The sequence below is a fragment of the Lepisosteus platostomus genome, chromosome 11, assembly GCF_059453375.1.
Source record: "Lepisosteus platostomus isolate fLepPlt1 chromosome 11, fLepPlt1.hap1, whole genome shotgun sequence".
Classification (NCBI taxonomy): Eukaryota; Metazoa; Chordata; class Actinopteri; order Semionotiformes; family Lepisosteidae; genus Lepisosteus; species Lepisosteus platostomus.
Window position 1 is genome coordinate 25,873,021 of NC_142621.1, and position 17,796 is coordinate 25,890,816.

The window sequence follows — 17,796 nt, forward strand, 5'->3', positions numbered from 1 at the left end:
CCTCATTTGCCTAGCTGATCTACTGTTTCTGAAATAAAAATAATCGCATTCATGTTTTTGTATAATGTTGAGTTATTCAAATAGGTGAGCACACTACCACATGCATGACCAGACACTTTTCAACTAAATCACAAAATGGTTTGTTAGTTGTCTGTAAATATCTTATTGGTGTACTATACCATTAAAAAAATAAAACAGTCTTGGCCTTCATAATTCTATTCATAGTTATAGCAAGACCTGATTTACTGTAAGTATTCAAAATCCTCAAAGCTACTGACCTACAGTAGTGCACTTCATAAGATTTAGTAGTGCAGCACGAACTATTTGGATTTAAAAAATATAAGAGGTTTAAATAATCTACCAAACAGGGAAATGCATATTTTTATTCAAAGGGTTTGGGGCCTGGAACAAACATCCCAACTGTGATGTGGACGCCAATATCCTGACCTCCTTGAGGAAAGGGTTAGACTAGATACATGAATGAATTGGCTACTGAAAAACCAGGCAAGCCAGATGAACTATCAACGTTCTACTGTGCACCAACAAGTGCACCTAATGAACTTTCGTGTGATTGGCAAGTTGCAATGCCTCACTGCACAAGCTGTATTCCTGGTCAGAGGGCTTAAAACAAATTGGCAATTTATCTACTCTGTGTTTTTGGTTTCCCTTCGGACCGCTTAGGGGAGCGAACAGTTAACGGACCGCGGTGAGCAACAAGTCCCGAAACGGTTAGCCAGCATCTTGATACTGTCTGCAGGAGAGAGTAATTTTAATATAATTTGTGTTCCTGGAGATCGATTTAGATTATTCGGGAAATACAAACCACGATCATAACATTTATATTTATAGACATACTCCAATATGGCGTCTCGCTCTCCATTGTCTTCCCCCGACTCTGCTACGGGTTCAGGTACCGACCCGGCTCGGCCAGACACAGGAGAGCCGCTCGGTGGGTCAGATTCGGATTCAGACTTGGGTCTCGGGGAGGAAGGTTGCGGTGCTGGTGACCTGGGGTATCGCCTGGAAGAGACGGAGCTCGAAGCCGAGTTTGAAGCGGCAGCTGAGCGGCTCCGTGGACTGGTGCAGACAGCGAGCAGAGAACAGCTGCTTTACCTGTACGCCAGGTATAAACAGGTAAAGCAACCCCAAACCTTTGGCAACTCTTTAATAAACTGAAGCAAAGACGTGTTTGATGTGTTTTCGGGCTCAAGATCAATTAGTTTGAAACCTTAAAAATGTGCACTCAGCATGTGCATAATCAGCTGCTGTCATGTAGTTGGTGACCTTCGTGTTTATAAAGTACTGAGTACGTTTGGATGAAGAAACCACTAGCAATATTTTCTAGTTCCCCAAGGGATCGTTTTAACTGACGAATGTTGAATAGAAGTGTACAAAACGACTTTTCTGCTACTCTCCAAACATTTTGTATTACTGACAAACCTACTGGCCACGTATACTGAGTTATATACATTATTTATATGCAAAATTTAGAAATAAGCAGTTGGCATAAATGAACAGGGTAATAAAATATATATCAATATATATATATCATATCTAGCACATTTAAAAAATAAATTGAATCATTTTCCACACAGTGAGCATATTGCCACTGTGAATTTAAAATAGGAATACAGTTAAATTCCAGTGGATTTGCTGTTTGAAACAGCCATTGTTATCCTGTGTTCACATGATGACTAGCTAATCATATTCTTAAAGTTTGCTTCTTCTCATTGATACCTTTTCAGTTGTTGAATATGTATTCCTTTTAGAAAGCGATAGCTAAAGTATTGTGCAAAAACTCATTTTAAGTTACACAAGGCAAGAGACAAATCTGTGCGACTCCACAAACCCACACTAAATATAGGTTTCAGTGTTGTCCAGAAAAAAAGAAAGGTAAATGTGTGAACTTTCACAGATATTGTAAGAAACCCAACAGACCAGGGAGTGTAAGTAGGATTTCAGTTGTTAAAGGGTAAATAACATCCTAGGCAAGTAAGATCTGTCAGTCAACTTATGGGATAGACTATGACTAAATTACATACCCGAGAAGCTGAGTTCTAGCATTCACAGTCTCCTTGCCGAACTGTATTAAAAATAAAAAACAAAACATTTGCCCTACTGAAAAGCGGTTAAGAGTTTCTACCAGCTGGGCTCTGTAAGGCTGCTGATGGGTTACACATTGTGCTGTGATGCTGCAGGCAGGCCTGGAAGCAGCTTGGGGACATGAGCAAAGAACAGGCCATGCAGGAGTATGTAGCGTGTGTGCATTCGCTGGACCCAGAAGGAGGCCAGAAGGTAGGGACTTCTGACTCAATTTCACTTAAACCTGCTATTTGTTTGGTGTCAGCTTTTGGGCGCCAGGATGATGTCATGCATTGAGAGGGCGAACTGTCTCTGGGACAAGCTGTCAGATTTGTTCTAGAGATAAACCTGTTCCTGGGATTCCTACAGTACAAGAGACAGTTTCACATGATTCATCAGTAAACTACTAGCTACTAGCAACCTAATGAATACGGTCACTTGAGCAGCCCACTTGTGTCTGTAACCTCTCTTGCGTTTTTCAGTTCTTGGCAGTTTGTATACTGAAGTAATTCTGGCAGTAATTTGTAACATTAACCTCTCTCAACACAGCACCGTCATCTTACCTAAACAAAACATGAATATTAATGATCAGAAACTAAGGCCCACTTTAAAAATCACAAATATGCTCCTTAAAAAAATCACAGAATCGGGTTCCAGATAGCTGCATGTTTTGCTTACTCAAAGAGCAAAAGGTCTGTTTTCTACCAAATGTTACCAAAAACATCCCTGCCCACTTGCAGCTGACAGGACTTGGCTGTTTCCCCATATATACTGTATGCCATATACAGTGCCTTGCGAAAGTATTCGGCCCCCTTGAACTTTTCAACCTTTTGCCACATTTCAGGCTTCAAACATAAAGATATAAATTTTTTATTTTATGTGAAGAATCACCAACAAGTGGGACACAATTGTGAAGTGGAACGAAATCTATTGGATTTTTGAAACTTTTTTAACTAATAAAAAAATGAAAAGTGGGGCGTGCAAAATTATTCGGCCCCCTTGCGTTAATACTTTGTAGAGCCACCTTTTGCTGCGATTACAGCTGCAAGTCGCTTGGGGTATGTCTCTATCAGTTTTGCACATCGAGAGACTGAAATTCTTGCCCATTCTTCCTTGCAAAACAGCTCGAGCTCAGTGAGGTTGGATGGAGAGCGTTTGTGAACAGCAGTTTTCAGCTCTTTCCACAGATTCTCGATTGGATTCAGGTCTGGACTTTGACTTGGCCATTCAAACACCTGGATACGTTTATTTGTGAACCATTCCTTTGTAGATTTTGCTGTATGTTTGGGATCATTGTCTTGTTGGAAGATAAATCTCCGTCCCAGTTTCAGGTCTTTTGCAGACTCCAACAGGTTTTCATCCAGAATGGTCCTGTATTTGGCTGCATCCATCTTCCCCTCAATTTTAACCATCTTCCCTGTCCCTGCTGAAGAAAAGCAGGCCCAAACCATGATGCTGCCACCACCATGTTTGACAGTGGGGATGGTGTGTTGAGGGTGATGAGCTGTGTTGCTTTTACGCCAAACATATCGTTTTGCATTGTGGCCAAAAAGTTCGATTTTGGTTTCATCTGACCAGAGCACCTTCTTCCACATGTTTGGGGTGTCTCCCAGGTGGCTTGTGGCAAACTTTAGACGAGACTTTTTATGGATATCTTTGAGAAATGGCTTTCTTCTTGCCACTCTTCCATAAAGGCCAGATTTGTGCAGTGTAAGACTGATTGTTGTCCTATGGACAGACTCTCCCACCTCAGCTGTAGTTCTCTGCAGTTCATCCAGAGTGATCATGGGCCTCTTGGCTGCATCTCTGATCAGTCTTCTCCTTGTCTGAGCTGAAAGTTTAGAGGGACGGCCAGGTCTTGGTAGATTTGCAGTGGTCTGATACTCCTTCCATTTCAAGATGATCGCTTGCACAGTGCTCCTTGGGATGTTTGAAGCTTGGGAAATCGTTTTGTATCCAAATCCAGCTTTAAACTTCTCCACAACAGTATTACGGACCTGCCTGGTGTGTTCCTTGGTCTTCATGATGCTCTCTGCGCTTTCAACAGAACATTGAGACTATCACAGAGCAGGTGCATTTATACAGAGACTTGATTACACACAGGTGGATTCTATTTATCACCATCAGTCATTTAGGACAACATTGGATCATTCAGAGATCCTCGCTGAACTTCTGGAGTGAGTTTGCTGCACTGAAAGTAAAGGGGCCGAATAATTTTGCACGCCCCACTTTTCATTTTTTTATTAGTTAAAAAAGTTTCAAAAATCCAATAGATTTCGTTCCACTTCACAATTGTGTCCCACTTGTTGGTGATTCTTCACATAAAATAAAAAATTTATATCTTTATGTTTGAAGCCTGAAATGTGGCAAAAGGTTGAAAAGTTCAAGGGGGCCGAATACTTTCGCAAGGCACTGTACATTGTCTTTTCGATTTGTTTATTTTCACAGGTTTCTCTCATAATTCAAAAGCCTTTTGTGCAATACAAATACAAACTTTAAGGTAAGTAACATTTTATAATGTACAAGACAGAAGGACACAGAAAATGGGGGGGAAAAAACATCATAGACAGCACAACAAACAATAGAATTGTATCTGTAATACTTGCTGGGTTTGCTTGCTTATTCCTATGATTAAAGCCAAGTGCAATGTTTGCTACATATGCAGGATGTGAATTGTTCATTTTATATATATCTAAAATAAAATATTTTAACATTTACACTATTTCAGGGTAGAACATTTACACGTGTGATTCTGCAGATGTTGTCCAAATCATTGATTCAGTAGAAAACATTTATTTTAGGATTTACTGTGTATGGTCAAGACATGATGGCACGTCCGAAGTATATACTGTGTCTTTAGAATACCAACACCAGCTTTCTGTGTTTTCTGGTTTTAAAACTTGAATCATAAAGCTTTAAAGTATATATTTCCATCTTGTTTTTGTTCATTATTTTTTTTCCCATTTACATTTCTTTGACTGAGGCATCACATAAGCTAAGAACAAATCTGTTGCCTTCAAAGCTTTTTCTCCTGGTGAAAATCACTGAGTTGAAAAACACTTCTGTAAGTCAATATAATACTGATGTTTGTAATAAAAAATTCATCTGCTGGGTAAAACAAAACTAAAGATGCTTGTTGTGGGCTCTATTGAATTGAATTTACAGTAGCCCATTTCTAAATGAATACAGTAAATTAAATTGTTGAGATTAAGAGATAGATGTACATACTTCATGGCCAATTGTCAGTTGAAGAGAAATGAAAACAATTAATAGGATTAAGAATAGTCCTATTTTGGACTGTGGTTTTCAATTCTCTTAATCTGACCTTTGGCCATGAAGTATGTTCAGTTTAATTCGGTTGGACAAAAAAGCCAAAAGTCAGATTAAGAGAACTGAAAACTAGCCCAAAATAGAAGATCTTTTGTTTAGTTTGATCAATTATACAGTTCTTGTTTGATTCTTGAACTTAATTGATTAATTGACTTCGTCAGCTGGAAGCAGGCTTGATAATGGACTCGGTTCAAAAAGAGCAGACTTGTCCTTTAAAAACATTGAAACTGAAAAACCAGACGGATCAAAAACGATAAAGAGATTTGAATATATCTTGTGTGACCTTTTTCAGGGATTGTGATGTTAGACAGACAGGAGTGTGGCTGGTTCACAGCACCCCAGAACTTCCAGATGTGAAAAATCATTCTACATCATTCTTGCCCTCCAGTGGGCATGAAAATGCACAGACCTTCTTCTGCGGGACTTACACATACAGCACCTTCAAGGACATAGGTAGGCGTTCACATGTACATACAGCTGTGTGAACCTTTTCTTGAACAAGTTTGGTTGTTGAGCTTTAGTATGTCCATGGCATTGACATCACAGCTGTCTATCACTTTCTGAAAGCCTTTGGTACAATTTTTCCAGCTTTTAAGATTCAAGTATTGGTTATTTGCAGTTCTTGTTCTGGTTTGGAGCACCTTTTCTTTTCCTATTCTAAATTTACCTGTGGGGCAAAAAACAGTCTATTCTGTTATTTTCTGTTGGTGGTTCAATTTCATATGCAAGCTTAATATAACCCTGAGAATAGGTGGACACTAATAGACTTACACCTCATTGTGTATACAGATGAAAATAAATACCAAAATAGCCTTAGACTTTCTAATTAAATCTAAATGATGTGTATTGTGGCTGCTGAAAATGTATGTCAACATTTTAGAACTTGGAGGATAGTTTAACAAGTGAAAATAAATAAAGAAAACTCTCCAGACTAATGGAAAAAGAAAGGGGGCATTTGACCTGGATGTATGAAAATGCCATGCTTACTCTTGGTTATTTTTCATTCTTGTCTCTACAGCTGTGCAACTCCAGTATATCCATGTATACTCTTTTGACTATCACGTCCCCCAAACCTTCCACAGAGACCTTCAGTGTGTGGCTCAGAGAACATGCTATCCCAGGAAAGAGCCTTGGTTTAAGCAGCTGCCCCTGACATCTTTAGCAGGGTAAACTTTCACCAGCTTTGCAAAATGCTCTAGATTTAATGACGGTGAGCACCACTCAAGGCAGAGCTAGAGTCTGTAGAAAAAAAATCAGTAAAGTCTATGGATCACGTTTGTTTCCCAACTGATCGCTTCTTTAGAAACTATTCTCCAATTCAAAATACAGAAACAGTATTGAACAACACAGTTGCCATGATCCATAAACAATCTCTGTGCTTCATTATTGCAGTTTGTTCCTGGGAAGTGAAAATGTCACATCAGCTATTTTTCTCATTTTAGATATTTGGGATCAATAGTTAATTTTTTGCATGCCTCTACATTTTAAAATCACAAATTAATTATCACAGTTCCAGACCTGTACCAGCTTGGAAGAGATGACGAAATGTACTTATTTCTTCAAAATATGTGCTTAACAGCCCCACAGTGATGCTAAGTGTCAGAGTTGGCATAAGTTGTACTAATGATTTTTCTTTCATTGACAACAGTACAAGAGCACTGGTGCCCAGCTGGTCATAGAGGTTGCAGTTATCGGACGCGTTTGAGATCGCTTGGATATCCCAAAGTGTCCAACCCTGTTGGTGTTGGTATTCAGTGAATTATGTATCACTGCTGAAACTTGGACAACAATGTCTGATTTACTCTGAACAAGCACTTATTGAGCCTCTCAGAATCTGAATTTATTTAATTTTTACAAAGTCTAACTCTATTGTATGTTGGCTGTTTCTAGCCAGCAAGACCCACTTTCTCACAAAGATTTTGTGGAACAATATCCAGTTTATTTTTACTCAAAGCCTTTCCCAATTGAAGATGTATTTATATAAAAAAGCATACTTTGTTTTGGTGAAACTTTCTCAATCTGCCACCTGGCAACTGAACTTTCCTACATGTTTCTGCGGTTACACTTTAGATTTAAGGTTTCATAGCATCGCTTTCTTTCAAAAGAGATTTTATGGGATGTTAGTAAAGCATCAATTTATATTCAGTAGTAATTTAGGTTTAGGATTTGTGTCTGAGGTAGTTTGTAGGTGCTTTATTAACATCCTGTAAAGCCCAATTCTTGAACAAATTGATTAATAGAATATTTCAATCTTTTATTTATACAACAATTTAAATCAAATGTTTTTCTCTTGGTATGTTGATTTAAACATAAGAAAGGATAAAAATATAACTTGTGTAGCTTCTTTAGATACTGTACCATTTAATACCTAAGAACACGAGAGGTTACATTTGGCCCATTTAGCTAATTTCTTAGTAGTTAATTCAAGGATCTCATCCTGCTGTTTCTTGAAAGGAACCAGGACTTAAATAACATGTGCAGTTTGTTCCATTAGAAATTGATTAATTGATCCAAGGATCTCATTCTGCTGTTACTTTAAAGGTTATTGGAAACGGTTGTCATTTAAATACATTTAAAAAAAGGTTATGTAGAAAAGGAACAATCCAGTAAGTTTCAAACACTGCCCTTCAAAAGCAATATGTCACACTTCACACTTGATCTACTGTATATTGGTGGTGCTGATTTAAAAAAGAACGTTCTGGGTAGCAACCAATACAGTACAGCATTCAGAGAGGGGGGGAAGAAATACACATTCACTTGTTCTCGGTTCCAGTTTGACGTTTTGGTAGCAAGTGCACTTCCTGTTTTTGGTTGGGTAGAAAGTGTGTCTGGGACAGATTCTTACAGGGAACCTGTGACTCTGTTCCGTTTCAGATCTCTACTCAGGTTTGCTGGTTAACTATTTAGGAGACGACTTCTTTGCCAAAAGCTGGGGGAAGCTTCATCAGCCTCTGCCGTCAAATTGCTCTGTGGCGCACAAGGTGTACAACGTGAAGACTATGCAGCTGCCAGAGGCCAGGCCTTTCAGCATCATGGTGGACCACTCCAAGTGGTGTGTGACGAAGGGTGGGGGTCAGCACTGGACCTGCATCGCGGACACGAACCGAGAGATCGGTCAAACGAGAAGAGGAGGCGGGGCTGTGTGCACAAGCAGGCCTGGAGTGTGGAAGGCCTTCCTCGCGGTAGTTGACACATTTGAGGACTGCCAGTAACACGTGGCTGGCAGAAATAGACGAACAAGAAAGGGCTGTTTTCAAAAGATACTGCATAGTTTTTCCAAGTCAAAGCAAATGGTGGTAAGTAATATGTAAGAAAACTCTGCAGTAGCTCAAGTAGGTAGTGCGTCAACACGCGTAGGCCGCAAAGGAGAAGAAAAGAAACGGGAACTGACACCTGAAGAAGACTCTACAGCTGAAATGAATTTTTGAATTAAGTACTGAATATATGGGGGGTGGGGGGGGAGAGTCAAATTATTTTTGCTGAGGCGATATACAAATATTTCAAATCATAAAAGTACATTCTGTTTGTGTTTCTTTAAAGGCTTGTTTGTAATAATGGATGGATATGACCAGCCTTCCATTATTCCTGTGGCCCCATTAGGCAGTTCATATCGAGCACAAAAAAGGACGCTGACGTTATATTGATACTAGTAGTCCTGTTCGGCACATATCTGTGATTTTTGTTTCTGTGGATGCGGGGTTTTTTTTTTTACGCAGAAACCACACAATGGATGAATAATATATATATTTTTACTAGCTAAATCAATAACACCACAGACTACGTATTGCGAAACACAAGACAACCTATGCAACAGGTGGATAAGGTTAAATAAAAACAATCACCACATCTTCATATACAGTACAGTTACTACATTATTGATCAACTAGAAGCACTGGATTATATGACTGTTTACTCTGTGGAGCTGTCCACTTCGACTGGCTTTGTAATAGGCCTGTACAGTTTAAAAGAGAGAGTTTATGTTCACATTTTTATAAAGAATAAGGTTACAGTGCCATGCTGGTGTTTCGACCTGGTAAGAATATCTTAATTCTATTAAACCTTCCAGCATTCCTTAATGATTTACTGATTTTTAAGTCAAAGGCCATACACCTAGCTGAAGTTAAAAAATATCTAAGGAACTTAAACCATTATCAAGCTGGCACTTGCAAAAGTAGGCATGTCTCTAATGTTGGGTAGGATTGAGTTTCCCCTTGAAGTCTTGATTTTCTGACCTGCTCAATGCCTATGACCTCACAGTGATGTCACTCACAGTCGTGTTCTTCTCCAGTGGGTGATCTCTCTTTATAAGCTCAAAGCATGTCAAGCGGGGAAAGACTCTCTCTCATGAGTATGTCAGAGGAGTGTGTGCACATTTCCTCATCCTGTTTCAATTGTGTTATTTTAACCTTTGCTAATCCGATAGGTAAATATTAAACCACATATAAGCCATGCCCGGGAATGTAGACAGTGGAAACTGAAAAATAAACTTCACTTGGCACAATTTACCATTCTTCCCATTTAAAAAATGGCTCTTAGTTTTTTAATAAATGCGTCTAAAAATATACCCGTCTCCACACACCTGAAGAAGGCTTCACAGCCAAAACGTCATATTAGTTTATAGCCGTATCTTTAATTTGTAAAAAGCAGTTTTTTAGCAAAAAAATATATGTATTTCTAATATCACACTTAAAGAGGGAGTACAAAATCCATTGAAACAGATGCCCCCAGCCACAATTTAACGGCAGCTGATTGTCAGAGCCACCTGAGAAGTGACAGAGAAAAGCCTAATTTTGCAGGGAAATGGTTGTTCTCTTTGAAAGATTCAATTGAATATATGGTGTGGCATCGCCGGGGGAAATAGGTGTAAAAGAGATTTAACTCACACCACACTGAACCTCTGTGTTCTTCGTCCGTATGTCTCTCCAAATCCGTTCCGCAATCCGTTGCCAGTATCCTTAAGTCCCCAAATGCGTATGTCCACACTTCTCCGCGCCGTATCCAAAACCCATATCCAATAGTCCGTTATTCTGAAATTCCTTCCAGTACACTCCTAAATCTCTCGTTCCTCCAAAACGCTCTCACCTTACCAGCTTCCGCCCGGCTCAGTGCTTCTGTGGCATTTCTATTCCGTTTCCTGACGGAGCTCACCTGTGTCTCATTGTTTCGCCGTATATATCTTTTCCAACAGCGGGTCAGCCAAGTATCCGTGGCGGCCATCTTGCCTAGGTCTATACAGTAGTATAGACAGCGTTTCGTTACGAAAATACCAGTTATAGATGACCCTTCCCCTGGCCCTCTTCCAATGGAATTAATATTCTGTTTGAATGTATCTCATGAATGCTGTTAAATGATAGTACCTCTACCGTATTAACTACATGCTTCAAGACTAACATTGAGCAAATTACATTCTAAAGGCTAAATACTGTATGCAGTACAGTGGGAAATATTGAATTGTTTTAGGAAATATAATTTGTCTTCTATTTACAGTGGTTATCCAGAAATAATAAATGTATATACCATAAATTTACTGTGTTGCCAAAGCAGGACAGTTCCCCCTAGTGGAAATATGTTTGCACCGCTTTCCTTGTGCTACAAGAATATTTGCCAGTATCAAATGATCATAATGCATCTCTTCCAGGCTAAAATAAGCAACAGTAAACACTGGTATTTAACTGGAATATAGTAGCATAAGAAGTGGCACAGTGGTGCTGTCTCAGAGCACTGGGGCCATGAGTTCATCCTCAGACGTGGGGCTTGTATGTTCTACAGGTGTTTGCTTGGGTTGTCTTCAAGTAATTGGCTTTTGTGAAAATTGTCCCTGGTGTGAGTGAATCCTGCCTCTGGCTCTCCTGCAACCCTGTATTGGATAATGCAGTTAGAAAATGGATGGATTCAAGCCTTCATTACCTTTATAGAATTATTTCCTTTTACCACTAGTTTTAGTACTGGAAACCACTGCAATTTTAAGTCATATCCATTCAGCTATGAACTATTTTACCTTTTGTATACCCTCCTGAAACAGTGCTGCTGCGCATTCCATGCAAAAAACACTACATCCATTCGGTTACCAGAAAGGATCATTAAAACACTAAAGAAAACATACTCATTAAGCACAATTTGAGACTTTACATCTCATTTAATATGGAGACCATAGACTGACACTGACTCAATACATCCAGTGAAAGTGGGTCAAGCTTTTAGAGACAACCTGTAGAGTCTCAGTGTCAGTCTCCGAGTCTGCAGAATGATTAAGATGCACAGTCTCTGGGGTGGGAATTCTTTCTTCTTGGCTTATTTGCCGATAAGGGAGAGTTGACACATTCAAGAACACCATCCACAATTCAGAGGCAAGGTGATTAGGAGACTCTCCTCCGGCTCCTCTTTTCATCATACAGGGAGATGGCTGGGAGCAGCACTCGGATAATGGACACTGCCACCCACGCCACCATGTCATTCAGTTCTTCCATCGTTATCTGTTTTAAAGCAACAACAAATGTAGGTTAACCACGGAGGACAAACATTGTCTTTTATTGCTTTTAACAGGGTGTCAGCTGAGCATTAGACAGGATTCATCCATTCTCCCAGCAAACAGTGATAGGCTGATTTCTTTTAAGGTCTTATTTTTCCCCGACTTCTCCTTGGAATACGTCATATTCTATTCTCATTTTTCCACAGCCTAGAAGCCTATTCTGGACTTTTCTTCCATTTGCTTTCCCTTCTTACCTCTCTCCCAAAACCAAAGCATTGTGCATTTTAATACACTGTATTACAATTAAAACACAAGATGAAAGGTTCTTATAAATGTAGCCTGGCAAAGAATAATTAGCACAGGACACATTTTGGGTTCTTTATTTCTAGGCGACTATGTGGTCTGATATGTTCTTGGTTTAAAAAAATAAAAGACATAACGATATTTCTATATACACAAAATACGGCAGTGGTTCACGCAGCGCGTTCAGAAATAAGCCGCTCACCTCTCAGCCCTCACCGAGAACTACATTACGATAATTAGTACGATACCTACAATTGCGAACACTTAAACGGTGCTAAACATAAGTCCCTGTAAAGAATGAAGGAAGAGAAAATACAAGGAGCATGTGAAACCCATTACTAACAAACCAATAAACAGATATCCCCAGCCCGAGTAGTTGCCTAAATACTCTACTGCTTCAGTGTACTCCGTTAAAATCCAATATCCGTCTTGCTAATCTTGTCTCAATCCTATGAAATACCCCTCTATACTCATTTAGGGAAATGACACCGTATTTACCGTTACGACTCTGTAGAAGTTACGGGTTCTTTTTAACGGTAACTCACTGCTTCTTAGTCCCTACTGCCCATGCGCAGAACGCTGGACTCAACCGTCAGGAACCGCCATCTAGTGGATTTGGAATAACTCCGCTATTCACCACTGGGTCACAAAATAGCTACAAATTGGTTTCTGGTACTAAATCCGTGTTTCGAAAATCATACTGCTTGGGGCACATTGCATTCTCTTCTTCTGAAGAGATACCAAGGGTTTTGAGTCCCAGCTGGGTTTCTTCACAAGTCTTTTTCATAGGAACCCAATTCCAACAAATTACATACAGTAATTTCTGATTTTCTCGGGCAATGCAATAGATGCTATTAATGGAATACAAGTACATTTTAAAAGACAACCTTAGATAATGTGACAATCAGTGCACTTTTCAGTCCTTCAGATATCCCTTGTGGTGTCTCCGGGGGAAAGTTTATGCAAATGAGAGAAGTACTCACACCACACTTTTCTTTCCTGAGTTTCGTGGCGTTTCTTCCTCCAACTATCTTCCAAATCCAGTCCGTAATCCGCTCTCTTAATCCTGTTCCGATCCGAGTTCCAAAAGTCCGTAATAAACCCAATCCATAAACCATAAACCATAAACCATAAACCATAAACCATAAACCATAAACCATAAACCATAAACCATAAACCATAAACCTTTTCTCCCTTCAGTAGTCCGTTATTCCTTAGTCCGACCTTTCACATAAACCTCTTTCCTCTCTATCTTTCTCCCTGTTCACTGCCTCCGGGGCACTTATATTTCGGTTCCTGATGCGGCTCAGCTGTGTCTCATTGTTTCTCAGGGTAGACCCTTTCCATATACGGGTCAGCTTATTCTTTTTGGCAGCCATTTTGCTCAGGTCCATATCTAGTATTTTAACTAGGTCATTCTGAAAATACCTGTTATGAATGACCCTTCCCCTGGTCATCTTACACCCTTTACTTGGCTGGCCTGTAATGTGGGTGTTATATTCTATGATTTTCTTCTTGTTTTATTTATTACCTTGTCCAGTAGGTGGCAGAATTAGTACAGTAAGGGACTAGGCTTAAGGAGCAATATTTTTTAATCAAGCTGACATCTTCCTCTAAAATATGTTTTTTATTCGGTAGTGGTATGAAAAACACAACCTGAAAATATAGTAATGAAAATGAAAAGTCAAGCTTGTGCAACCAGGTGATGTGCAGCTGGGCACGGGAATCGGGAACAGCGCCTCGTGCGGGCTGGTAGACCCTCGCTTCCAGCCTGCTGTCCGCCTGACTTTCTCTCCCATGGTTCTTTCTAATCTGTTAGGTAAGATCTGAAGTAATAAGGCTTTTTTAAAAGGTCTGTAAATTTATGTTTACTGATGTCATAGTTTCGGTTTAAGGTTTACTCGTTTATATTTGTTTTAAGAGTATCAAAAGTGTATTCGGGCTCTGCGGGTTCTCAGAGACGAAATTGAACTTCGTTAGCTAACTGTGTTAAGTCGCTAGATGAAAACTGTCTGTGTGTTGTGAGTTAATTTCTTAGTGAGTTGAGTTGTTATGTTGTGTCGCGTTTAAATGGTGTTATAGTAAACAGGGGAAAACAACATGTACGAGGGTAGGAGTCAGACTCTTGCTACCAGCCTGCTGTAAACCTGACTTGTACGTATTTCTGGAAACGCTCCCTTATTTTCTTCTATTTTTTAGAAAATAAACTTTAAAAAAGGGAGCCGTGTATGAGTTCCTCTTGCGCACGCCGGTGAGTGCACAAGATCAACGGTAAAGCTGCCAGAACTGAGAGGGACCCGCTAGAGGTCACCACAGCCAGGCAGAATAGGGACTGTGACGTAAACTTGAGTAGTGCGTTATGGGAGTTGTAGTTCATAAAGCCAACGCTATGTCCGTGAGCAACTATAGCCAGTTCTAAAAGCCGGCTCCCCTTAAGTAAGGATTACACTTGCATTCCAGGCTTTTCTATGGAAGCCCGTTTCCGCCAGGTAGTAAAAAAAAACGCGCTATGGTATCTCAGAATTGCAACTTAGCAACTCTGAATTCTGACTTAGTAACTCTTTATATCTCACATTTGCGAGTTCGAAATAGCCCATATTTCATTGTCTGTCCTTTTGTTATTGTAACGGATTCGGGTTCTAGGGCTTGTGCCCTCGCCGCTCCCACCCTAGTTCGTACCTCACTGCATTGGCTCGAACCCAGCTCCTGAGTTGTTGAGGACAAGACCTGTATAACTATATATGGCTACAATACCAGAATTGACCGTAATTAAAATTGCATTTCTACACTTCTTTTCCATCCCAAAGGATTAGAGGTGTAAATTATTAAAAGGCAAACCGTGTGTTATATTTTTGGGGTCTCTCGGCTCCACTGGCAGAGCCAGACTGGTTGGGACGTGTGACCACACAGGTTTGATACCGTGAAGGCTTTGAGTTAGAATGGCGACATTCAAATTAAACATTAAATCGGACATCGCCCTTTTGTGTGGATTTTCTCATTAAAACCTAATTATTAATATATATATATAAAAAAACAAGTCCGTACAGGGACGAATACTGTAGCTTCCCTGCTGCAGCTTTTAATGACGTCTTTACTTGTACACGCTGGATACGTCAGATAAGGCAACTGCTTTGCAGATCTGACGTAATAGACAACATTTTGGTTATACCGTGGTTTATGCTCAAGTCCGTATTATACAAAATAAAGTTTTACCGCTCACGAACACGACGGATTTGTTTTCAAAATAGATTAATTAATTAATGGATTAATGGAACGATATCAGGGATAAAAATGGAGAGAAAGAAACCGGGATCTGGAGCTGTGAGTGTACTATCCATACGTTTATATATTTGAACTTTTAGGTAGTGAATGTAAAAAAAAAATCAGCATTAGTTTAGCTTTAAAATGTAAGGTTTAGTAAAACAGTAAAAACGTACACCTCGTAGTAATATTTCTAATACTGTTCTAAAAGCTCTAGAAGGTAAAATAAATGGAACATGATTTTAAAATTCCAGCTATGTGTTCTATTTCTGAAATCGTGGGTTAATAATTTATTGTTAACCCTTTCTGTATTTTATGGGAATATACGTACTGTACTTTTCTTTTGTTCTCTTAAGATGTCTTGGGTGAGAATATGCCTTCCCAATCTAAAACTCTAAACAGACTTAGAGAATCAACTCGTTTGTGCAGAAGAAAAAAAAAAGAATGTTATGAACTGATTTAGCCCTCTGAACACCCTAGGGTAACTCTTCTTACCTATCTATAAAAAGATATGTCAGGAACCGTGGCCTTTAAATGCAGGGACTGCTTTTAAAAGTTAGTTTTGTAGCTGATTATGCCACCTAGCAATTCTAAAGACCTTTTCCCCCAGCAACAAGTTCTTTTTATCTTCCAGAACCACTAGTGCATCCACAGACCAGAAGTCATCCTACACAATTTCCATTTGTATTACAGTACTTTGCAATTCCAGTATCTATCATAGCCTAATCCACAGAACAAATATTACAACTTATCCACCAGAGGTACTTACTTACTCACAGAACATATTGCAGACCAGCTCAAGAGCCCCATTTGACCCCAGTTACCAAAACCAGAGTTCCAAAGGAAAAGTCCAGCTGCAAATATTCTCCCAAACCCAGCCCCAGTTGGAGACCTGGTGTGCCTGCTTCTGTCATAGCAAAGAAACTCTGTGTAGTCTTAGGGATCCTCCTCAGTCCTGGCTGAGTCTGTTTTTTAATATGCCCCCCAATTTGTCTCTGAGTCAATTTTTTGAGTAGAGAGGGGAGGAAGAAAATGCTAAAGCCTTCCTCCCTTGCTCACTGTAGAGAGTCCCTGGTGTCCAAACCCTCTCCTGGGTGCTGTGGTACAAATTGGTTATTCCTTTTTCTTCTGTTTCTGTGTGCTCTGGCTCTGTCACTGGGGTTATTAAAGCCCCCCTACCTTTCTTGGGGGGGGGGGGGGTTGATAGTTTTGGGTGTAAGCAGAGCTAACTTCTTGGGGCTCATTGATCAAATGGCTATATACAGATGGCCAGGTGTAAGATTGCTCTAGAACATTCTAGATTTTCTAGAATTGTTATGTTCTAGATCCACCTCCTCGGTCTGAGGCTCGGCTAGGCCAGTTTTGACATTCCATGTGTCTTCTCTGAACTGTGTGGTAATTAACAATGTTTGCAATAGCATCTTTGATCAGTAGGAAGCCCCAGAACAAAGAAAGACACATATTACCACCCTCATTGAAGTCACTGGTCATTCTATACAAACTTCTATGCAAAGTCAACATTGTCCTTGATACCTGCTGTTGCCCCCACACCCATTTTATTTCACTCTGTGACAGATGAAATCATTTCTGCCATCAGCTCTGCTTGTTTTTTCTGGCGTTTTGGCTGTGGTTCTGTGAGGTACGGTAGTTATGTTCTGTGTTTCAGGGCTGCTACACCATGCTGTATGCACTGCAGGGAGAGCAGCAGCTGTTGGAGAGACCCGTCGGCACTAAACTGCCGTTAATCCCAGGGTCTAAACCTCAATTTTGCAGGACTGCTCTTTCGGAGAAAGTAAGTGTAACCTAAAATGAAAAGCATGAATACATTTATTCTTATTTAAATCCAAACATTTAAATTGTAAAAAATGACATGTTTATTCATGGTTTTCTTTCTTTTTAGGGGTAAACCAACATGTGAAATTGTATAATATGAAATGATACCTGGGACACATTAACACATTTCTGTGTGTGTTAGTATAATGTGGTTGCTGTAATGATTAAACTGTAAGCAAACTGTCTTCCCTTGACATCTTTGTGCATATAACATCAGGAGTAAGGTTATATATTTTTCTAGACGCAGTATATTGATCACATTATTGAAATTCACCTGTACTGTATGCCTTAAAGCTTATTGTGCTTACTGTCTTTTTGCAATGTAGATATTTTTAGTTGGCTACAATGACTGAGAAATTGGAATTTGATTTTCAAGAACGTAGAAAAAAATGATAACAGCGATTCTGGAGTAGTCTTCCAAGAAACTGGCGACCGCCTTCGGAGGGGGGAGAAAAAAAACATTCTCATTTTTATGTTCAGAAACATAGGGGGATACTGTACATATCTGTGTTTACCTG

At 39.6% G+C, this 17,796-nt stretch overlaps 1 protein-coding gene and 1 long non-coding RNA gene across 5 annotated transcripts in view; one reads left to right on the forward strand and one right to left on the reverse strand.

The window, feature by feature from the left end:
- The first annotated feature begins 696 nt into the window (after positions 1-696).
- The window catches only part of LOC148652254 (uncharacterized), a 58,029-nt gene continuing 40,929 nt past the window's right edge, over positions 697-17,796 (forward strand). Inside the window, exons 1-6 of one of the 4 annotated variants that reach the window (XM_088597539.1) lie at positions 697-1,134; positions 2,199-2,295; positions 4,531-4,582; positions 5,705-5,865; positions 6,431-6,578; positions 7,061-8,925. In XM_088597539.1, the coding sequence (XP_088453665.1) occupies positions 862-1,134; positions 2,199-2,295; positions 4,531-4,582; positions 5,705-5,865; positions 6,431-6,578; positions 7,061-7,091 (762 nt within the window). In that variant the 5' untranslated portion in view covers positions 697-861 and the 3' untranslated portion in view covers positions 7,092-8,925. Of the gene's footprint in view, positions 1,135-2,198; positions 2,296-4,530; positions 4,583-5,704; positions 5,866-6,430; positions 6,623-7,060; positions 8,926-17,796 lie in introns of those variants that run through there. The other 3 variants (XM_088597540.1, XM_088597542.1, XM_088597541.1) reach the window with 3 other exon arrangements.
- Positions 11,519-13,985, reverse strand: LOC148652255 (uncharacterized). The gene is made up of 2 exons (XR_015925049.1): positions 13,168-13,985; positions 11,519-11,885 (listed from the first exon to the last, which is right to left on the reverse strand). It is a non-coding gene; the product is annotated as an uncharacterized LOC148652255 (long non-coding RNA).